Below are 25,515 nucleotides of genomic sequence, written 5' to 3'. Positions count from 1 at the left end.
CCCGGATACACCACCCACACACACACACCTACCTACCTCCCACACGCCTGTTCACACACACACATACGTAGACCCATCTACGTACATACATTCACACATTTAATCACACACACTTATAGACATACATGCACACACTAACATACAAACCAACATGCACATACACACACACATACATACACACACACACACAGACATACATACACACATACATACACACATACATACGCACATACATACACACACACTCACACACACACACCGCACGTACATACTTCACACACACACACATGCACACATACATGTAGGCACACACATACATACATACCCACACATGCACACCCTTACACTGAATGCACACACACATACACCTTTTTGCATTCAGGCAGCACCCCCCCCCCCTCTTTTCTGCTTTCCGGTTTTGGCTGATGGATCCTCGGTTCCCGCGTAGCGGGGCGTTCGAGGGCCTTTGCGCTCGCGCGCCTTGGCGCGCGCTGGGGGCTTGGTCGGCCCCATGGGCTTGCGTTGTGTTGCTTGTGCGTTGTGTGCATGAGCGCGCTTCGTGTGTGTGGGCTTGCTTCGGATGTGCGCGTGCGTATGTATGCATACATACCCACACACTCGCATGCATCCCTACACACATACATACACGCACACCTACTCACACACACACATACACACACACACACACATACCCGCACACACACACACGTACATACATACACACACACATACCTACTTCAGACATACACACACACAGACATACACCCATACACTCACACTCACACGCATACACACACACTCATACACACGCACACGTACACATACACACACACACACACCTACATACATATATTACACTTGTACACACACACACTTACATTCATACACACACACACCTACACAGCCATACCCTCACTCAGACACACACACCTACCTACACACACACACAAACACACACAGACACACACCCATACATACATACATCTACACACACACGCCTACACACATACATACACACATACATAAACACACACACATACACATACACACACATACGCACACACACATACCTACATACTCCTATACGCACATACATACACACAGACATACACACATACACACTCACACAAACATACACACACACATACTTACACACACACTCGCCTGCACGCGCACACACATGCATGACAAACACCCATACACTCACACTCACATACGCACACACCAACATAAACACGCACGCGCACACACACACCTACACTCCCACACACATACATACGCACCTACATACACACACGCACGCACGCATACACACGCACACACACGCATACACACATACATTACACACGTACACACACACCTACATACACATGCATACATACAACCACAAACATGCACGGACACACCCAGATACATACATACACCTATATACACACGCCCACACACCTACATACACACGCATACATACACACACATACACGGACACACCATACATACTTACATACATACACCTATACACAACACGCCTACACACCTACATACACACACATGCATACACACACACACATGTACGCACATACACACACATATACGCACATACATATACCCACACACATGCACACACACACACATACGCACATGCATGCATGCATGCACACGCGCACACCTACACGCATACACACACACACACGCACGTACACATACATACATACACACATACATACACCCATACACATACATGCATCCTACACACATATACATACACACTCACACATACATACACACACACACACACTCACTCACACACCTGTATGTACGCGCACACACATGCACATACACACACTTCCACACACCCACACGTACATACATACACACTCATACACATACACACACACACACACACGGACATACATCTATGCACACACATATATACACACATACTCACATACATTCATCGGACACACTGACACCCAGACATACACACAGACACACTCACACATCCACACACATACATACGTACGCGCATACTCGCAGGCGCGCGCGCACACACGCGCTTGCGCCGGTTCGCGCACGCATACGCGCTGCATGCACCTCGCTCTTGGACCCGACGAGACCTCCCGCTCGTTCCTGGGACCGTCGCTTGTCGTTGGGTTTTCCCACGCCCGTCTCCGCGGGACCACTCTTCCATCTTCCCCTCAGCTGGAGTCCTTTTTCCTTAACCCCCCCCTTTTTTGTTACACACACGCGCACACATATACACACCCACTCACACACACACATTGCTTAAATATATACATTACTCTTACACACATTCAATCTACTCGCCATTAATACTACCACGACACTGGACACACACACACACTACTACTCAACACACGCTGGCACGCTACATACGCCCCCACCCCTTCCCCTCCCTCCCTTCCTCCTTCCTTCTTTTTCTTACTACTGACCACTGTCTGCTATGCCTACTACTGTCTCGCCCTACCTCACACGCCTACACACAGACGCACACACTAACACATACATATATTTTTTGTTTTTTTATCTCGCCTCACATACACATACACACACGCACACGCACACACTCACACATACACACACGCACACGCACACACTCACACATACACACACGCACACGCACACACTCACACATACACACACATCTGTTGCGTTACCAACCCTGTCTCCACTCTTTTGGCTTTAAAAACCTACTTTGCTCTTGTTATCGTAAACTTCCGCCTTTCACCATGTGTAACTCGTAAACACCAGTCGTTTTTTTCTCCATCTCCTGTTGCCCGCTTTGGATCTTTCTTTCCTCTCTCTTCCTTCTTTATGTTTCCGACGAAGAGCTCCGCTCGAAACGTCATACCTTCCTGCTTCCATATTTCCACGAGCGCCTATTAAAATAATACTGTAATTGTTCCATTGTTGTTTTTTGTTTTCCCGTTGGATTAAAATTATATATATATATATATATATATATATATAATATATATATATATATATATATATATATAATATGTATGTATGTATGTATGTATGTATGTATGTATAACCTTAGCTTCATCTTTTCGCGGTCGACAAATTAAGTACCAGTGTGAAACACTGGGGTCGATGTATCGACTAGTCCTCTCCTCCAAATTTCAGGTCTTGTGCCTTTGGTAGAAAGGATTATTATTATTCATTATTATTATTATATTATTATTATTATTATTATTATTATTATTATTATTATTATTGAGTGAGAGAGCAGTACATGCCATCAAAGTGACACTGGGGTAAAATATACGAAGCCCAGTATACCCATCATGACTACCCGTCTGTCTGATAGGGTACACTAGGCAAATGCATCACAACCATATGTGCGCGACATGGTGATCTCATATCAAGATAAACAGCACATGACCTTGCAGGTGGGGCCCAGTTAGAATTTTCTTCTGGTCGAGTAACTCATCCCGCTCAAAAGGTCCCTGAATAAGGGTTGTTTAAGGATGTTGAACGAACCACCCATGTTTCCAGAGGTGAATTATTCAAACCCCAAAGAATCCCTCTCATTATTATTACTATTACCGGGTTCAGTCCCACTGCGTGGAACCTTGAGCAAGTGCCTTCTACTATTGCCTCAGACCGACCAAAGACTTGTGAGTGGATTTGGTAGACGGAAACTGAAAGAAGCCCGTCGTATATATGTATATATATACATATGTGTGTGTGTGTGTGTGTGTGTGTGTGTGTATGTCTGTGTTTGTACGCCCAACATCGCCTGACAACCGATGCTGGTGTGTTTACGTCCCCGTAACTCAGCAATTCGGCAAAAAGAGACCGATAGAATAAGTACTAGGCTTACAAAGAATTAGTCCTGAAACAAGTAAAAGAGTAAAAGAGTATATCGATACACACACACAACACACACACACACACACACACACACACACACACACACACACACTCACTCACATACACACTCACTCACACTCAGACAATTTTATGTGAGAGCATGTGCTTCCAACATCACAACTTGATGCCACTTCCATCAACATGAACAATGCTGTACTTAAACCAATAAATCTCAAAGAATTCAATATTCCAATTTCTGGTTTAAACCATAAATTGATCATTTCTTCTCTTTATAAAATTATTTTTGTTTCCTGCTTACACCACCACCAGAAGCCTGAAGCTATGGGCTTGCCGACAATAACTGGCTTCTTTGTGTGAGCTCAATACATTCCTATTATCAGTATATTTATTATTTGCATTCTGCTTCGGCATTTAGTTCTGTCTTGCCACCGCCCACCTCTTGGTAGTAACACGGAAACAACACTCCCGCCCACACGCACATACACACCTCCACACACCATATACACACACACTCACATACACGCATACACGCACACATTTATATACTTATATATACATGTATGTATGTATACTTATGCATTTATGTGTATATATATATCATTGTAGCATAACGGCATGGCGACAGCTATGGGCTAAAACTGATAAAACAATATATAAATATATATATATATATATATTATAGATAGATAGATAGATAGTGTGAGCATACACTGTTGACGATGGTGTGTCTACAGTGTCATTCGAAATAGTAGTTAAACCTCCCTCATATTACATCTTACTCTCGTAGCAAAAGACACTATGTATAATACTGTATGGGATTTCATGCATTTGGGAAAAGAGCAAATAGTCTGGGCTCGAATGGCTTATTGTAAAGACCTGGTGACTAAGCAACAACATCAGTGGAGGCGCAATGGCCCAGTAGTTAGGGCAGCGGACTCGCGGTCGTAATAACGCGGTTTCGATTCCCGGACCGGACATTGTGAGTGTTTATTGAGCAAAAACACTTAAGCTCCACGAGGCTCTGGCGGGGGAGGGGTGGTGAACCCTGCTGTACTCTTTCACCACAACTTTCTCTCACTCTTTCTTCCTACTTCTGTCACAAAGCAGAAGAACCATGGTGTAACCCACTATGGTGTTGTAAACTTTCAGACCCTAGTCTAGGTTGCGAATTCTCTGTACCCCAGGATGGTTCAGCTCTCCACCCGTTTACGGAATGAGGATAACAACGTAACTTTTGAACCCCGTGCAACCGCCAGTCTATCGCGTGTGGATGGTGGATCTTCAAGTTGCCACATGCATTCTTAGTAGCTTAGAGTAGGCTCGAATTAGAGATTATTCTTTGTGGCTAATGGCGTGAGTCCTGATCGGAAGAAGAAGAAGAAGAAGAAGAAGAAGAAGACATCGCAACTGGTACTCTGTCGCTTAGAGCGACGAGGGTTAGCTGATCCGATCAACGGATCAGCCTTCTCATGAAATTAACGTGCTAGTGGTTGAGCACTCCTCAGACACGTGTACTCTTAACATAGTTCTCGGGATGATGCAGCATAACATAGAATGTGACAAGTCTGGCCCTCTGAAATTACTGGTACTATTCATTGTTACCAGCTCATGATTAACTACTATATGCGATGACATTCCATCTGAGCGCGGGGATGCAGAAATACCCCTGATTGGTGCCAGGGTACTCAGTAAAACTAGTGGGAGTGCGTGGACCCCTAGATGTTGTCATAGTAACTGTCTAGGAGAACGACAATCTGATGTAAAACATGTGATTTCATGTGATTATTGGTCGTCTCAATCTGGCCTCTCACTAGATTGTACAAGCGTTGATCACGATGATCCTGTGACGTACAGCTGTCTCTTTATAGCTACCTCGTTTGTCATCCCACCTTCTGATAGTCCTATGGCGATAGAAGAGGGTGACATGGGCAGACCAAAACCATTGGAAGCGCACAGAAAGTTAGAACTTTCGGCTGTCACCTATTCTTTAAAACATGCAGATCTGTAACAGGATTGAACAGTCATCTGAGAGGTCATGGAAGGAAAGTCAGAAACGCCATTGACGAAAAGAAAATGCAAGGAGACAGAAATCCTCTTGTGAAGATGGAGCAATCACCATGTATGTATGCATGTATGTATGTACGTGTGCGTGTATGTATATATGTATGTGCGTGTGTATATACGTATGTATGTATGCATTATGTATGTGTACATGTGTGTGTATTATGTAAGTATGTATGTATGTATGTAGGTATGTAGGTATGTATGTGTGTATGTGTGTATGTATGTATGCATGTATGTATGTACATGTGCGTGTATGTATATATGTATGTATGTGTGTATGTACGTATGTATGCATTATGTATGTGTGCATGTATGTATGTATGACTTCAAAAATTAAAGAGGAAGAGCATAACTACGGACAACTGTTTCGATCCCTTCCGATTGTATCGTCAAATTATAAATTCAGATTCATACCAATAACTGGTGTTCATGATTTGGTGCCTATATACCCCAGCTGGAAAAGCTAGAGTTTTCAGATAAAGAAATCAACCCGTTAACAAGGCACACATTAGAAATATATCCTGTAAGCGGAACAGTAGAAATATACGAGACTTTTCTGAAGTTGCATTATTTTTATCTCCTTCTTAGTGATGAAGCTTACACAGCTTCATCACTAAGAAGGAGATAAAAATAATGCAACTTGAGAAAAGTCTCGTATATTTCTACTGTTCCGCTTACAGGATATATTTCTAACCAGCTCCTTTCTTATAGAAAGATTTCATCTAATTAAAAATAAAAGGGAACATACACGCATACACACATACACACACACACACATACATACATGCACGCATACACATACATACATGCATACTACGTATATACATACACAAACATACATACATACACACATATACGTAATTAGATACATACAGATATACATACGTACATACACACATATACACACATGCATACACAAGCATTCATACATACATAATTAAATACATATATGCACACATACACATGCATACACACACACATTCATACATACATACATACATATATACACACATACATACACAAACATATCTCCTCACATACATGCACGCGTACATGCATACATACATACATACATACATACATACATACATACATACATACACGTATGTATGCATTACATTTCATCACATGGCATACAGATAGACAACCAAACAGGTTTATACACAAACGTACATATACGCAGGAGTGGCTGCGTGGTAAGTAACTTGCTAACCAACCACATGGTTCCGGGTTCAGTCCCACTGCGCGGCATCTTGGGCAAGTGTCTTCTGCTATAGCCCCGGGCCGACCAATGCCTTGTGAGTGGATTTGGTAGACGGAAACTGAAAGAAGCCTGTCGTATATATGTATATATATATATATGTATGTGTGTCTGTGTTTGTCCCCCTAGCATTGCTTGACAGCCGATGCTGGTGTGTTTACGTCCCCGTCACTTAGCGGTTCGGCAAAAGAGACAGATAGAATAAGTACTGGGCTTACAAAGAATAAGTCCCGGGGTCGATTTGCTCGACTAAAGGCGGTGCTCCAGCATGGCCGCAGTCAAATGACTGAAACAAGTAGTGAGAGAAACAGAAAAATACGCATTCAAACACGTTTACAGACAAATAGAAACAGGTGCACAAAAAACGAACATGCACACACACACACACACACACACACACACACACACACACACACACAACACACACACACACACACACAAACACACACACACAAAGCAAACGTCAGAAAATGTATTCAAGGTATCTATACTTACGTGTATGTATGTATACATGTATGTATGTATGTATGTATGTATGTATGTGTGTATGTATGTATGTATGTATGTATGTATGTATGTATGTGTGTATGTATGTATGAATGTGTGTATGTATGTATGATGTATGTATGTATGTATGTATGATGTATGTGTGTATGTATGTATGTATGTATGTGTGTATGTATGTTTGTATGTATGTATGATGTATGTGTGTATGTATGTATGTATGTGTGTATGTATGTTTGTATGTATGTATGATGTATGTGTGTATGTATGTTTGTATGTATGTATGATGTATGTGTGTATGTATGTATAATTCCTTGCAATACACAAGAATCTCCAATGCAACGATATGTGGTACGTGTGTGTATGTGCGAGCGCGAGTGTATTCATGTATGTATATATGTATGTATGCACATACATATACATATATATATGTGTGTAATTATGAATACAAGCATAAACATAAACACACACACACACCCACAACTGCTAACATACACATGTATCTCTCCATATTCACACACGCGCGCGCGCGCCTTCCTCCGCGCTTCACGGACAGACGCACTCATTACGAACGTCTACAACTATAGAATAATTACTACAATAGCAACTGTAAACATCATCACCACCGCTACTACTACTACTGCCTCTACCACCACCACCACCACCAACACACACATGTACGTTATCGCGCGCACGCGCACCTTCTACTTCGTCATCGTCATAACTATCCAAGTACCACCACCGCCACCACCACGCACCCACCGCCTTATCGACCTTGCAGTTTCCCATTCAGAAAATGGAATTAGATGTCAATTGCTGTTCTGCTCTGATGTCATTGTGACGTCAGAGACACTCTGGGTGTGATGTGGTAAGGTAGCGGCTGCGATGGCGGCGGCGGCGGGGGTGTATTGTGTCGATGTCGATGTTGTTGTTGTTGTTGATGGTAGTGGTGGTAGTGGTGGCGGTGGTTTTGGTGGTCGTCGCCGTCATCGTCGTTGTTGTAGAGAGAAGGGTGAAACAGAGACACGGATGACTGACGAGTGGGTTTGCGGAGAGACAGGCAGACAGGCAGACAGACAGATAGATAGATAGATAGATAGATAGATAGATAGATAGATAGATAGATAGATAGATAGATAGATAGATAGATAGATAGAGGGAGGGAGGGAGGGAGGGAGGGAGAGAGGGAAGGAGAAAATAAGTTATATTTCGAGATAGAAATACACATAGAAAGGGTGGTAGAGAGAAGAGGAAGGCGTTAAGGGAGAAAGTGGGTGAGAATGAGAGAGATGGTCAATCGCAGAAATAGTTAGAGGGGGAGAGGGAGATGTACAGAAAGGGAGAGGAAGAGAAAAAGAGGGAGTGATATATACGAAGAGAGGCACATGGACAGAGAGATACACATTGAGAGAAAGGGTAAAGAGAGATGGAGCAATATGAAGGTTGGTGTACAGAGAGAACAATGTAGAGGCACATACAAAGAGAGAGAGGAAGAGAGGGAGAATGAACAATATATGGATAGATATATATAAAGAGAGAGAAACTGAGAGAGAGAGAGAGAGAGAGACTGTGTATTGAAAGATTCTTTTATTTGCTTCAGTCATTTGACTGCGGCCATGCTGGAGCACCACCTTTAGTCGAGCAAATCGACCACAGGACTTATTCTTTGTAAGCCCACTACTCATTCTATTGACCTCTTTAGCCGAACCGCTAAGTTACAGGGACGTAAACACACCAAAATCTGTTGTCAATCGATGGTGGGGGACAAACACACACACACACACACACACACACACACACAAACACACACACACATATATATATATAGGTTAAGTAATTGAGATTCTAGTGAATTCTAAAGAATTCACATGAATATGGTCCTTAACTAGGATGCACCGGATATCTATATGGTGTTAGCCATACGACAAGTGGGGTGATTATAAATAGGAAAAAAGCAACAAGAATGGATTAAAATCTCGGTACGATCGTTTCGTACGAGGACATCTTTAATAAGCTACAAAAAATGCAGTGAATACAGATGGCTCGTACTCGTCAGCCGAAAAAATATCAGAGAATTCCCAAACATCAAAAGGGGTAGATATAAAAGAGGTTGTAGGATTAACTGCATTGAAGAAAGTTCGATTCATGGAGATCTGATGAAAGGTTTTAAACCTATAGAATTTATGCATGTCTACATATAGCTCATATTGGATATTTGATCAAGTTGTATGAAGAAATTTTCGGATACAGTCATGCAAAATTTCTGAAAATCCGAGTAAGAGGCAAAGTGACTGCCACATCATGTAGAGGAAAGTCTGAGTAAAAACATAGTGACTGTCATGTCGTGTAGAAGAACAGATTGTTATTGAAATTAACAAGAATCGCAGATAAGTTCGATTTTTTTGGAGATCTGATGAAAAAGTCTTGAACTTACAAAATTTGTGTATGTCCTTATAGTTCGTAATCCAGTTTTGTGGAGGGATTCAAGGTACAATCATGCGAAAATATCAGGGAGTCGAAAATTTCTTCATACAACTTGATCAAATATCCAATATGAGCTATATGTAGACATGCATAAATTCTATAGGTTTAAAACCTTTCATCAGATCTCCATGAATCGAACTTTCTTCAATGCAGTTAATCCTACAACCTCTTTTATATCTACCCCTTTTGATGTTTGGGAATTCTCTGATATTTTTTTCGGTGACGAGTACGAGCCATCTGTATTCACTGCATTTTTTGTAGCTTATTAAAGATGTCCTCGTACGAAACGATCGTACCGAGATTTTAATCCATTCTTGTTGCTTTTTCCTATTTATATATATATATATTATATATATATATATATTATATATATATATATATACAACGGGCTTCTTTCAGCTTCCGTCTACCAAATTTACTCACAAGTCTTTGGTTGGCCCGAGGCTATAGTAGAAGACACTTGTCCAAGGTGCCACGCAGTGGGACTGAACAAGGAACCATGTGGTTGGTAAGCAAGCTACTTACCACACAGCTACTCCTGGAGGAGTGGGGTGAAAGCAATGGAAATGGATTTACATGGAAGGGGAGAGAGAGAAGGAAAGAATTTACAAACCAGGCGTGGCTGTGTGGTAAGAAGCTGGTTTCTCAACCACATGGTTCCGGGTTCAATTCCACTGCGTAGCACCTTGGGCAAGAGTCTTCTACTTTAACCTCGGGCCGACCAAAGCCTTGTCAATGGATTTGGTAGACGGAAACTGAAAGAAACCCGTCGTGTGTATATATATATATATATATATATTATATATATATATATATATATATATATATATAATGTATGTATGAATGTATGTATGTGTTTCCGCCACCTCCATCGCTTGACAACTGATGTTGGTGTGTTTACGTTCCCGTAACTTAGTGAGTCGGTAAAAGAGACGGTAGAATAAGTACAAGGCTTACAAAGAATAAGTCCTGGGGTCGATTTGTTCGACTAAAGGTGGTGCTCCAGCATGGCCGCAGTAAAATGACTAAAACAAAAGAGCAAATATTACACTAAGAGAGAAAGAGAAAATAATTTAATAGAGAGATCTAGAGAGGATGAAAGAGATAGAGGAGAAAACGAAGAGACAATGCTGTGCATAGATATGAACAGAAAGAGAGAGGGGAGAGGAAAATGAAGCTGGTACTGGTTTGTGTGTGAGGCGGAGAGGTGCAGTCGTTTAAAACAACACACACACACACATATATATAATTTTAATTTAATTTTATTTTTTTTTTTTTTTGGCTCAAAAAGCAAAAGCAAGGCCATGTAGGGGGACATGGAGTTATGTACAGGGAGGGTGTTCATACAAAGAGTTCAGGCCATTTCTGGTCAATCAAAAAAGCAAGGAGCAAACACAAGAAAAATCAACAACGCTAGGACGTGGTACATGTAAAGTATTAGCAGACGCTCAGGGAAGGAAAGAAAGGTAGTTTTATGTTTCGAGCAAAGCTCTTCATAAGAAACAAGAGACGGAGGAAGGTCCAAGAGAAAAGGAAGACGGAGAAAAAAATTGCCATGTGGTTACATTTTATATATATATATATATATATATATATATATATCGATCGGGCTTCTTTCAGTTTCCATCTACTAAATTGATATAAAGCTTTGGTTGATCTGGGGCTGTAACAGAAGACAAGGTTCCATGCAGTAGAACTGAACCTGGAATCATGTGGTTAAGATACAAATTTCTTAGAACTTTCGAATTTTGTTTTTAAATTGTTTTTAAATTTCCCTAGACAAGGCAACCGAGTTTCGAGTGTTGAATAGAATGTCGCGAATTTTTTTTTCCCCTCGTTTCGAGTTTTTGTGTTCGGCATTCAAATATGCCGTTATCAACTTGGCCTTTCATTATTTCGAGATCGATTTTTAAAAAAGTACAAATCTAAGGCGGTAGATTAGTAGGACTATTAGAACAACCGGAAGAGATGCCATGCACTGTTTCTGACTCATTGAGTGCTCACAGCAATGCTTTTGCAACGATACTCGTGCCAGGCTGTATTGGTCCAAGACGGCAGCCTTTCCCTTGCATAAACATTGGTATTGTAAACATTGGTAGGCAATTGCTAATCGTCTAAAAAAAGATTTTTGACCAAGCCTTCACGTGCATTCGTCGACAGAAGGCCATGTAAAAGTGGTTAGCTTGGAGATGGGATGCAAGTCTAAACACGTTATTCATTTACATTTTATTATTCTTTTCTACTCTAGGCACACGGCCCGAAATTTCTGGGGTGGGGGCCAGTCGATTTGATCGACCCCAGTACGCAACAGGTACTTAATTTATCGACCTCGAAAGGCAAAGTTGACCCCGGCGGAATTTAAACTCAGAACGTGACGACAGACAAAATACCTATTTCTTTACTGCCCACAAGAGGACAAGCAAGGACAGACAAACGGATTAAGTCGATTACATCGACCCAGTGCGTAACTGGAACTTATTTAATCGACCCCGAAAAGTCGACCTCGGCGGAATTTGAACTCAGAACGTAGTGACAGACGAAATACTGCTAAGCATTTCGCCCGGCGTGCTAACGATTCTGCCAGCTCGCCGCCTTGTTTACATTTTATTATTAATAGTAAAATGTAGCAATGAAGGGCGTCGAAAGAAAACACTAAAAAAATACTCACAAAGGACGTGAACATGCTTGTTCCTCATCAGTTATCGACCAGAAATCATCACAATTTCGATTCTTTGTCGATAATACTGTTCAATTTGGTGCAACAAAAAGCTGCAGGAATATAAATGAGCGAACATGAAGGACAGAATGATACAGGTACAAGAAAACGGGGTTTCTCGACCAAACGGTAAAAGGAGGAGTTATGAAGAGAACGGGATAATATGTAAAACCAAAAAGCGGAAACAGTAACGAAAAAATATATATAACAAGAGCACTCAGAGGGCGCAAAACTCCGCCAAGGCAACACCAACATCCTCTCAACGATTAGCCAGAAAATGAGAATATCTGAAATATACTCAACTGCTCTCACAAATGAGAATACTAAAAATGAACCCGACCGCTCTCAAAAATTAAGTAAAAAAAAAAAAAAAAAAAAACAGGAAAAATAATCCAGAATCCTTGTCCGGTACCGGATCGATCCCCAAATCTAATCAGTTCGTGCCAGTCACGAACCCAAACATGCCTGAAAGTTTCATCCGAATCCATCCAACGGTTCTTGAAAACAATACCTTCGCTAAGGTGGAGGTAATAAACGATACAAATATTTGTATGAATAGAAGGCCTTTTGGTTATTGAACAGAATTAAGACATGTACAAAGGTAACGCTAATAGGAAAGCGTGCACAGCAATCTTTCGGTTTATGATCACACAATGAAAGCAAAACGTTACCTTAAGTAACTGGCATCCATAAATTTGAGGTTGAAATTGATTTTTTTTCCAGAATTGTAATCTCTGTACTTTTTAATGTAGAATCAAATAACAATAATAATAATTGTTTCAAATTTTGGCACAAGGCCAGCGGTTTTAGGGAAAGGAATAGGTCAGTTACGTAGACCTCAGTGCTAAACTGGTACTTATTTTATCGATGCCGAAAAGCTGAAAGGCGCGCTGCCGATTCTGCCAGCTTGCCTCTTTATCCAAGACCTGCAACTTTTTTAGGGGAGGGGTTTTTAATCGATTACATCGATCCCAGTACTTGACTGCTGCTTATTTTATTGACTCCGAAAAGATGAAAGGCGAAGTTGACCTCAGCGGAATTTGTACTGTGAACGCAAAGAAATGCTTCTAAGTAATTTGTCCGGCATGCTAACGGTTCTGCCAACTCGCTGCTTTCATAGTGGTTTCCATTGTGGTACAGGACTAGCAACTTTCTTTTGAGGGTGGGGGAAGTCGATTACATCAGCCTCAGTACTTGACTTGGTAATTATTTCATTGACGCCGCAAGACAAAGTTAATTCGTTGGAATTTGAGCTAAGAACGTAAAGACGAATGAAATTCCACTAAGCACTTTGTCCGGTATGCTGACGGTTCTGTCAGCGCTGCACCTTATTAATAACATTTAATATAATTCAAAAAGGTTTAAAAATCAAAAAGGTTGAAAGGTAAAGGGAAATGAAAACATTTTAGAAAGGCGCCATTTTTAGCAAAATCACAATTTCCGTTTTTGAAAACGCGAAGGAATATTTGAAAAAAAAGAAAAAGGCGGAGTGTGGGGTGCTTATTCGATACGTCAGTGTGGACCCTGCCTGTACACTGGCAATGCTGCCGATATCTCCACTTACATTTTGTAATCATCACGTTTGTCTATCGGAGCATCGAGTCATCCTAAGGAGACTGAAAACTTACTCAGTGACATTGTTTAAAGAAGAGTTGAACCCCGTCAACCTCATTCTCTCATCCGTGACCATCTTCAATCCAAGTAGCAAGACCAGATCAAGACGACTGGAGGTGGAATCAAATGCAGTGAATGACCAAGATGTCTTGCCTGCCCCATCTTGCTCTCTGCACTTCACAATGCATTGCTGCAGCCACCTTCCATTCTGTTGAACTATGAAGGTTTCTTCTGCAAAGTCCACAAATCCCAGTCTTCACATGCACAGGCAGGCAAGCCCTAATTTGTTAGTTAACCCATAGCTGAGACCCTAATAGGCGCTACTAGTCCCAGTTAGAATATATCTGGGAACAACAGTGATTAAAAAGTGGTTCCGCACGCCTCAAAACTCCCGAACTCCCGACCCACCGGCTACTGGATACACTTTAAAATCAAAAGCAACAAAAATTCCGCTTTTACACATGCCATGAAACAATTTTACATAAATTTAATGCAAGAGCACTTCGCATGAGATATACTTTTCACTTTGAAAATGTTTCGTTTTCCACTAAGCCAAATCCACCTTTTAGACATTCGCTGTTACTTCAACTTGTCGCCTCCGTTCAATAGTTTTTCCATTTGTGGCCATCTCTAGCTCGAAATATTTTCTGGGTTTAGAGACAGGTTCTCGGATATTAGATCCTTTGATAAAATATTAACAACTCTATCAATGTTGCCGATGCTACAAATATCAGAATGGTAAAGTCACTTAGTCACTTCTTCGTCCCCCCCCCACCGCCACCACAACCACCACCAAAAATGGTTCATTTTTTTCTTTCTGTCTCTCAATGTCACAAAGCCTATCATTTAAAGCAGCCATGAGCAACCTGTGGCCCGCGAGACTTTCTGAATGGCACGCCCAAGCAAAAATCACCTTGAATTATCTTAGTAGCGCGGCCCGCTTCTCGAAAACGGTTGCCCATTCCTGATTTAGATAAAGTTTAGGCGGGCGTTTTGACATTATGAATAAAATTTGGTATACGGAAAGTATAGAATTCATTTTAAGGGACTTTTCTAGTTTCTTTTCCTTTTTTTTTTTTTGATGAGGTGAGTCATAGATTTAACCAATCACCAGGTTTCGTAGCACCTGACTCATGGAGAACTTTGCTGTCTGTTCGAATCTTTGTAAGGATTCGAACCAAGTCTTCAGACCGAGGATCTTACCAATCTCATCTATCTTACCAGTTTCAGAATCCCCATAAAAGAGTCATGAGAGCCGTTCTTCTGAAGAGGTTAAGTAAAAACCAGATAAGGAAACCAGAGGTTTTGGTGGGGGAGAAAACGATATTAATTACTTAATTTGTAGAGGCACTACTTCAATATTGTTTAACAATGTATCTTGTGTGCTTGTGTATCTTCAATAAGTAAATGTGATAGCACTCTTAAACCTACAACACAAGAGAAGGAGTGAAAGATCGAGGAAGAGAGAGAGTTAGTGAGACGTAAAGAGAGATACTATGATTTACTGTCGAGAGAGAGAGAGAGAGAGAGCGAGAGAGAGAGAATTACAGAGCGATAAAGAAATACTATGAACCGCCATCGCAAAAGAAGTTGTCTTACATACTTGTTGTCACTGGATTTAATTTACTTGGCAACGATTTTTCTATCTAATTAAATTTGTTTCCGCGCACAGATGCTGAGATGTCCTTCAGTTTAATTACTATTGTACTGTAATGTAGCCGTTCGTTGATAACTCGAGAGACATCTGTGTCCTTATACAAACGTTTCAAAAGGCAGCAATTCTTTGTGACGGCGACAGTTCTGTCTTCCGTCATAAATTACAAGCTTATTCCCACAATGTCGTATGTTTCTAGTTGTTTTCATCATTAAATCTAGCAATTAATTCTACTGAAGAGCGCAATCATATCATTTGCTGAAACGAAGGGCGTAACTAAACGGCACAGACGGTTAAGAAACCGGGGAAAATGCTTTATAGTAATTTGAACAGGATTTGGTTAATAGAAATGTTATAAGCTAATGACACCTTGATATGATTTTCTATAACAAGATGCTAAAATAATGGAAACCTTGCATGCCAAAATAATGGAACCCTTGCACGTATTAATAGTAAGGAACAACCGAGCAACAATCTAAATTTAGTTGGGTGTTAACTGTAACAAAGATTGTTCTAGAAAGAGAATTCAATCAAATTAGACATAAAGCCTGAAATACTGGTACTTATTTTATCAACCTCGAAAAGATGAAAAGCAAAGTCGACCTTAGCAGTCTCAGAATAAAAAGACAGATGAAATGCTACTAAGCAATTTTGTTCAGCGTGCTAACCATTCTGCCAGCTCGCCCCCTTAAATAATAATAATAATAATTATTATTATTATTATTATTATTATTATTATTATTATTATTATTATTATTATTATTCTATGTTTGACTTTTGCTTTACATTTGCACAAACTGGCTCCAAATCTCACCCAGAGACCTCAAGAGACAAGTTGGAAGTTCATGTTGGTGTTATGCCTGGGGTGCCATATATTTGGTTTTGTACTTAGTGTTGTACTAGTGAATGCCTAAAAAAAACATACGAAAATTATGAGTTTGTTTTAAAATTTGAGATTACATAGAAAGTATTTTGCGTAGGATATGAACAGTTCCCATGAGCACTATCTTTTGAATTTCTGCCATTTTGGGGTTTCCTGGTATCTGAGTTAGGTAGCAATCAGACCCTTTTGCTATCATTCCCAGGGCACCTATGACAGCAGGTATTGTTTTAGTCTTCAGGTTCCACATTTTGCTGATTTCTATCTCCAGATCTTTATATTTGTTCAGTTTTTGGTAGGTCTTGACAGATAAGTTTATATCGATTGGGACAGTCATATCAATGAGGAGGCATGTTTTTTGTCTAAAGTCTTTTACTATGATGTCTGGCCTATTCGCGTCTTTCTGTCAGTTTGAATAGTGAAGTTCCAGAGGAGTGAGATGTGGTCATTTTCAAGCACTGGAGGTGGTTTGTGTTCCCACCAGTTTTTATAATGGGACAAGTCCAGGCTTCTGCAAATGACCCAGTGAATATATTGTGCAGCTCTATCATGTCTGTTGGGATACTCTGTAGGCGCTAGAAGACTGCACTTGGAGGCATGATCAATAGTTTCATTTTGTTGTTGACATACACGACATGTTGGGCTACTGCCGTTCTTTAATATGTTGGCCTGGTAGTTCCTTGTAGGTAGGCATTGATCTTGAGCTGCTATGATAAATCCTTCTGTTTCAGATTTTAAGCCAGAGACCATTAGCCATTGATGGGTCAGGGCTTTGTCAACATCTGCATTATTCACTCTCTTTGGGTATTTGCCATTTAGAGGTTTTTCTTGCCATTTATCATTCAGAATATCTAAGGCAGCAGTTTTAGCACGGGTTTTCATGCGCTTAGCTTTTTCTGTGCTTGTTTCTTGTGTGTCTAATTTCGAAATTTGTTGTATTCGGAATTCACTTAGATATTCCTTTGCCTGTTTTGTTACTGAGTATGATGCTTTCTTGTTTACATGTTTTGAAACAAGTTTTAACATCCGGTCCTCAGAGTTTTTCAGATTGGTGTCTTGGCCAATTGTAGCAATCTTCATTGTTATTGCCAGTTGTAAAAGTCCACGGCCTCCCTCTTTTCTTGGTAGATAAAGTCGTTCTATATCTGCCTTAGGGTGGTGCATTCTATGCATTGTCAACAGTTTTCGTATTTTTCTGTCAAGATTACATATTTCAGTAATTGACAAGTTAACGATATTGAAACTGTAAGTCACGACTGGTATAGCTAAAGCATTCATCGCTTCGATCCTGTTTCTCGCATTCAGCTCTGGCTTGAGTATTGCTCTTACTCTGCGATAACATTCTCTCTTGATCCTTTCCTTCATTACTGAATGCCTTATTCCATCCCCTTCAATTACCCCTAGGTACTTGAAGCTCTCCGCTGGGCCTAATTCTTTTATGACATTCTGCTGGTCGAGGTAAACGTTAGATGTTTCTGTCATTTTTCCTTTGATAAAAGTAGCTTTTGCACATTTATCGAGGCCAAATTGCATTCTGATGTCATCGCTGAATTGTTTAACAATCGTTAGTAAGCCCTTGAGTTGTTGGTCATTTTTTGCAAAGAGCTTTAAATCATCCATGTAAATGAGATGATTTATATTTTTATCCAACATTTTATATCCGCACTGTGCGTCATTGAGTAATTTTGAGAGAGGTATTAGGGCTAAACAAAAGAGGAGTGGTGATAGTAAGTCGCCCTGGAAAATGCCACATAAATTTTTACATCACCAGCATTTAGAGATTCATCGTCACTGTTCAAAGTTAGTGGATTTGAGCTTTGGGGTAGGGCAGAGGGTTTATGCCCTTGGAGACATTTCCAGTTGCTCAATATAAACGACTCCGAACTCCTATGACTAATTTTCCGTTGTAACACGACGATGACGATCATGATGAGGGAGAGGAGGATGAGGAAGCGGAGTATTGATGGGAAAGAAGGAAGATGTGGAACAATGAACACAGAGATGAGATGATGGCGATGAGGTGGACGAAGGGGAAGGTGGAGAGGAGGAGGAAGGTGGGCGGTGAGGAAGGGGGAGGTGGGGGATGTAGAGGGGAAATGGGAGGAAGGGGTGGAGGAGGGGAGAAGGAAAAAGGAGTGTGGGGAGGGAAAGAGGGGAGAAGGATAATGAATACAGGAATGCTGGGAGGAGGAGGAGGAGGAGTTAGAGGGGGAGTGGTAGAGGGGGAGGAGGAATAGGAAGAGGAGGAGGAAGAGGAGAAAGGGATGGGAAGGAGGAAGGGATGTGGCGATGAGGAGAAGGAGGAGGAAGATGACATTGAGAAACGTCGCATGCAGGGATATACAGATGATGATGATGGTGGATGTGGTGGTGGTGGTGGTTGCGGTGGTGGTTGCGGTGGTGGTTGCGGTGGTGGTGGTGGTGGTGGTGGTGGTGGTGGTGGTGGTGGTGGAATCATTGTCGTCTTTTACTTATTCTTTCACCAATTCTTTTTGCTTTCATTTTCACTTTCAGCTTCCTCTCGAACATTGAACGTATCATGCAACAGAACTACATGCCGACTTTGGCTGATATTCTTCACATTCGGAAAACTACAATCGGTGTTCAAGAGTCTGTATTCACGATAAACAACTTATCCTATCGGTGAGTGATGTTGTCCTTCCTGGTTCATATCCAACCCAATCCGCGTTATTTTTATCTTTTATGTGTTTCGATCGTTGGACTGCCTTCATGCTGGGGCATCACCTTGAAGGATTTAGTTCAGTGGTTTTCAACTAGTTTTTACCTATGTCCCCACCCCTTTGATTCCTATCTTGCTCAGATGGCCCCTCATAGACATATGATGTTTAAAATATCTCTATTATATTTATATGATTAATTTTTTAAGGAATTGTATTTAAAAAAAAGAAATTGTTATGACACTTTATGTATTGCAAAAGCAGAGCAAATATATAGCACATGAATTTTGACGGCAAAATCTTGTATGAACCCTTCAAGGGTCGCATGGATGACCCCAAAGGGTCACTTGGACCCTAGTTGAGGACCACTGGTTTAGTCGAACAAATCGGTACTTATTTTCTTTTTAGCCTGGTACTTATTAATTCTATCGGAGTCTTTTGCCGAATCGCTACGTTACAGAGACGTACACCAACCAACCAACCAACCAACACTAGTTGCCAAGCAGTGGTAGGGGACAAAGACACACATACACACGCATACACACAAACACGCACACACAAATAGACACACACACGCACGCATGGTGGCCCTCTTTCCGTTCGTCTCTGCGAAATCCACTCACAAGATTTTTGTCTTTCGAGGCTATAGAAGAAAGTTTTTTTGTTTTTTTTATCGAAGTGTCACGTAATAGGACTGAACACGGAACTTGGTGGTTAAGAAACAAACTTCTTTCCACCCATCCACGCCTGCGCCAATAATGTCAAAAGTCGAACACTCGATCTCCTTGCAGTTATCTCCCTTGCTCGAGTGATTTTAAACACTCGTAGATAGAGATTTTATTTGCTAATGGCTTAGGTAATCTCTGATTGATCTAAGACTATTAAATTAATATGCGATACATGTCAGTCTGCCTGTGTTTGTATTTGGTTAATAGGGTGGCTTCTTGTAATATTTTCCTGGTCGTTGTATAAGAGATATTCAATAATCAACGGCACTGCATCTCCTCCCTCTCTCTTCTCATATGTGTGTGTGAGTGTGTGTGTGTAACCCGTCCGAATGCTGAATATAAAAACAGTTATAGCCGTGTGTGAGTTGGGAGGAAAGCAACACGTAAGCAGCATCATAGATATTTTGAAACCTATGAATGATGATGTTTTCCTGTGTTTGCTTTTTTTATGTATTTTACTCTAAACTACTACTGGTACAACAAAGAATATTTACCGTCCTTCCACAGATGTCAATTTGGAATGCAGTGCATTGTAATGTAATTGGTTACTGCACGTGCAGCACAGTATTGCGTTGTAGTAGTCAATACAACGCTGTCGACTGTCTGGTGTGAATACTTAAAGATTTCTCATGAGAATTACGCATTCTCTGAAGATTTGACAATGCTATCGATTTATGAAAATGTCCCTTATAACTGGTATTTATTCATTGTAAATAAAATGCGCGTAAGATGATGTAACTAAATATGTTATAAACAATTTTTCTTGTTTTCTTTTGCCTTATGTATAACCTTTTTTGTTGTTAATTTCCTTTTATTTCCTTTTTCTTCGAATCACTTTTAGGTTTATCGATGTCGCTGGGCAAAAAAGTCAGCGTAAGAAGTGGATCCCTTTCTTTGAAGGTGTCAGTGCCGTCATATTCTTTGCAGCTCTCAGTGCATTTGATGAGATTCTTGAAGAAGAGCCTGCTATGGTGAGCCATTCTTTCAGTCCTCATATTTTTTAATTGTTATACTGGGATTACTTTCGTTTTTCTTTTTCTTTTTAGAAACTTTTTGTATCAATTTAAGATTTCTTTATTTACATTATTTACATTTGATGGATATCGGTCCTCATCTTGTTTATTGTTAACACAATGTTTCGGCTGATATACCCTCCAGCCTTCATCCGGTGCCTTGGGAAATTTCGAACCTGGGTTCTCAGTCCTAAGGTATTTTTCGATGTTAATATTATGACCTGAATAATAATAATAATAATAATAATAATAATAATAATAATAATAATAATAATAATAATAATAATAATAACATCGAAGAATACCTAAGGAATGAGAACCCAGGTTCGAAATTTCCCCAAGACACCTGATGAAGGCTGAAGGGTATATCAGCTGAAACAAGATGAGGACAAATATCTGTCAAATGTAAATAATGTAAATAATTTCTCATCTCTTAAATATAAAACTGTATTAAGATTTCTTCTTTGATTGTTCTTATGAGTTGCAGTGGCGGCGCGTGACTTTGTGGTTAGGGGATATTCAGCACACGATCGTAGGTCGGGAGTTCGATTCCCAGCGACGCGTTGTGTGGTTGAGCAAGACACTTTATTTCACGTTGCTCCAGTCCACTTAGCCGGCAAAATTGAGTTGCACCTGTATTTCTCAAAGGGCCAACCTTGTCATATTCTGTGTCACGCAAACTTTCCTGAGAATTATGTTAAGGGCACGCATGTCTGTGGAGTGCTCGGCCACTCGCATGTTAATTTCCTGAACAGACTGTTCCATTGGTCGGATCAACCGGAACACTTGTCGGCGTAACCGACGGATTGCCTGTTGTAGTGGATTAAATCAATCTCCACCACCCGCCACACACACACTCTCATACACACCTCTATTTTTGTTCTTGGTGTTTGCATGCTAGAAGATTTGGTTCTAACCAAAATTGGAAGTAACGACCCATCAGTCTGGTGTTGCCCACGAAAGATGTCTGGAGACTCGCGTTGTCTTTTAAGGATATTGAGCCGTGTAGTCATATGAGTGTTCGAGTAATCACGCGGTACCACGACGTAATGCCTGGACACACCCCGCTTGCCTGCAAACACACATACACATACAAACACACACACACTTATACATACATACTTATACACAAACACCCATTCATACACTCACAAACACACACACACACACACGCACATACACATACATCTACTCTAACATACGCATGCACACCCGCTCAAACTCTCACGTACGTGTACATACGCGCATTCGGGAATCATGCTACACACGCACACACATATACACACACGTACTCACACACATATTTACACTCAAATACGCGCCTGTGTAACCGCTCATATACTCACATACGTCCATTCACCCCCGCACACACGCAAACACACTCTTACATTCATATACGTTTAAACACTCACGCGCACGCACGCACACACACTCACACACACATGCACATTTACCATACGTTTCCCATGCATCTCACATACACACACACACACACACTACACATGCTCAAACACATTTACACACTACATGCTACAACCCGTGAAGCCGTACAATCGTCTTGAAGAAGATGGAAGGGTACTTTGGATACTCTTTTTACTCTTCTACTTGTGGCCATGCTGGAGCACCGCCTTTAGTCGAGCAAATCGACCCCAGGACTTATTCTTTGTAAGCCTAGTACTTATTCGATCGGTCTCTTTTGCCCAACTGCTAAGTTACGGGGACGTAAACACACTAGCATCAGTTGTCAAGCGATGTTGGGGGAACAAACACAGACACACAAACATACACACACACACACACACACACATACGTATATACACATATATACGATGGGCTTCTTTCAGTTTCCGTCTACCAAATCCACTCACAAGGCTTTGGTCATCCCAAGGCTATAGTAGAAAACACTCGCCCAAGGAGCCACGCAGTGGGACTGAACACGGAACCATGTGGTTCGTAAGCAAGCTATTTGCCACACAGCCACTCCTACGCCTAGGTAAAATACGATAGGTGAAATAAACATCAAAGAAATCTTGCTTCACGCAGAAACTGCAAGAGCTATCCAGAGGTCCATTGCAGTGCTGGAAACCCCTTCCATTTCGTCAACAGATATCTCGGGGTCACAAGTGTTTCGCTCCTTAGCCTATACGCTTTGCCTGAGTGGGGGCAACGGGGATTGAACTAGTTTTCACCTACAAAAGGGGTGGCTGCACTTGTAGTTTTTTATTGACCTTAGCCACCTTGATCCAGAGTAAAAAAAGGCGAGATTGTCATGATTGGAAAGCCTTTAATCATAAGTCTGCTTGATCAGGGTTGAGTGCCAAAAGTCTTTTTAGAATTTGGTTAGTGATGTCATTACACGAATCAAACAAACATCGCGATTCCATACGTTTTCCGTTTTGTTTTGTTTTTTCTATTCACTTACATTCTTATATTTTGTTATTTACAGAACAGCATGCAGGACAGTTTGCAAGCATTCAGTGATGTAGTCCAAAATAGGTTTCTGGAAAATATGAACTTCATACTTTTTCTAAATAAAGAAGACCTTTTCATCAGAAAATTAAAATTCACCAAGATGTCTAAAAATTTTCCTGACTACACAGGTATTTACATTTTGACACGTGTTATCTTACAATTATGTTTCCTGGAGTATTTATTTATTTATCTGTCTAGTCAGTTAAGACCACTTCAATCATCATCATTAGCTTGGTAACTTCCAGTATGTTACTGACTACGAGAATACTCTGAAGGTGCATAAATTAAGTAATAGTTAAATAATTAAATAATTATATTCTACTCATTCATTACAAAATTTGGAACATTTTTGAAAAGGTAGAAGGTACTTCACAGTTCCATTTCTAATAGATTTTGCTGGTATAAATGTAAGCGCAACCGATTTCTGTTACCTCAGCATTCTATTACCTGAAGAAGTGGCAGATGTCTCCTGTGATGTAATGCATAAATAATCGATAAAATGTCTACCACTGAAACATAAGTAGCATATATTGAACTACTATCACCTATTCTTATAATTTTCTAATTTTATCATAGATTTGCTTTATTGTTTATATATAAGTATATTCGCTCTTTTTTCATCTGTCTCGTCCACTGAAGGTTAAGGTGGACAATTGTTGTGCTTATGATGCTTTATGAAGCAGAAACACATGTCTACAGCTGTCCTGTTGTCTTTAGAAACTCGGATTGATTTTGCCTATAAGGCATGTCAAATTTGGAGGATTTTTGATTCACAAGTTTATCTTCCTTTCTCATTTAGACTTAGTACGAATTGCCACCAAATAATTAGTCTACCCCTCTCTGCAAGCAGAGACGATTTCAATAAATCAAGATTTTATTTTCTATGTTATTTAATATACCCTTATTCACCTTTGCTGTTCAAACACATACCACTGGCCACTCTCTGTTATTTCTCTGAGCTCATTTCTTATCTGCTTAATGCCAAAAATCCTGGAGCTAAGCATTTAACCCGCCAGAAAACAAAAGAACTTTAAGAGAAAGCAAGAAGCCCCAAGTTTGTAACATAGAACCAGGTAGAGTGTCAGATGGCTTGGTAACAAAAGGGTTCACTCATTTATTGAAATACGACGCAAATGTTTCAGTTAATTTTTTAAAATAATAAAATATTTAGCAAACTTTCTAAGTTATTATTAAGATGGTGTTTGGAACATAAATTAACATATAACTTTGATGAATTTATTTCAGATGAATTAGAATTAAATTAGATTATTTTAAACTGGACATGGCTGTGTGGTTAGGAAATTCACTTCTCAACCACACCGTTTCAGGTTCAGTCCCATAGTTTGGCACCTTTGGCAAGTTTCTTTTCCAATGGCCCCAAGCTAACCAAAGCCTTGTGAGTGGATTTGCAAGATGGAAACTGGAAAAACTCCCCTCGTGTGTGTGTGCGCGCGTGTGTGTGTATGTGTGTGTGTTTGCGTGTGTGTGTGCGTGTGTGTGTGTGTGTTTGCGTGTGTGTGTGTGTGTGTGTGTTTGCGCGTGTGTGTGTGTGTGTGTGTGTGTGTGTGTGTGTGTGTGTGTGTGTGATT

The 25,515-nt window shown here is 40.5% G+C and overlaps 1 protein-coding gene across 2 annotated transcripts in view; it reads left to right on the top strand.

The window, feature by feature from the left end:
* The window catches only part of LOC115227855 (guanine nucleotide-binding protein G(i) subunit alpha-2), a 43,444-nt gene that overhangs the window by 16,466 nt on the left and 1,463 nt on the right, over positions 1-25,515 (top strand). For both annotated transcript variants that reach the window (XR_004997148.1, XM_029798568.2), the window contains exons 4-6: positions 19,550-19,678; positions 21,283-21,412; positions 23,901-24,054. Coding sequence is in view for 1 of the 2 variants with exons in the window: in XM_029798568.2 (XP_029654428.1) it covers positions 19,550-19,678; positions 21,283-21,412; positions 23,901-24,054 (413 nt within the window). In the remaining variant the exon portion in view is untranslated. The remainder of the gene's footprint in view (positions 1-19,549; positions 19,679-21,282; positions 21,413-23,900; positions 24,055-25,515) is intronic.

The sequence above is a fragment of the Octopus sinensis genome, unplaced genomic scaffold, assembly GCF_006345805.1.
Source record: "Octopus sinensis unplaced genomic scaffold, ASM634580v1 Contig07822, whole genome shotgun sequence".
Lineage (NCBI taxonomy): Eukaryota > Metazoa > Mollusca > Cephalopoda > Octopoda > Octopodidae > Octopus > Octopus sinensis.
The sequence above is the reverse complement of the archived record's forward strand: the minus strand, read 5'-3'. Positions and strand labels throughout refer to the sequence as shown.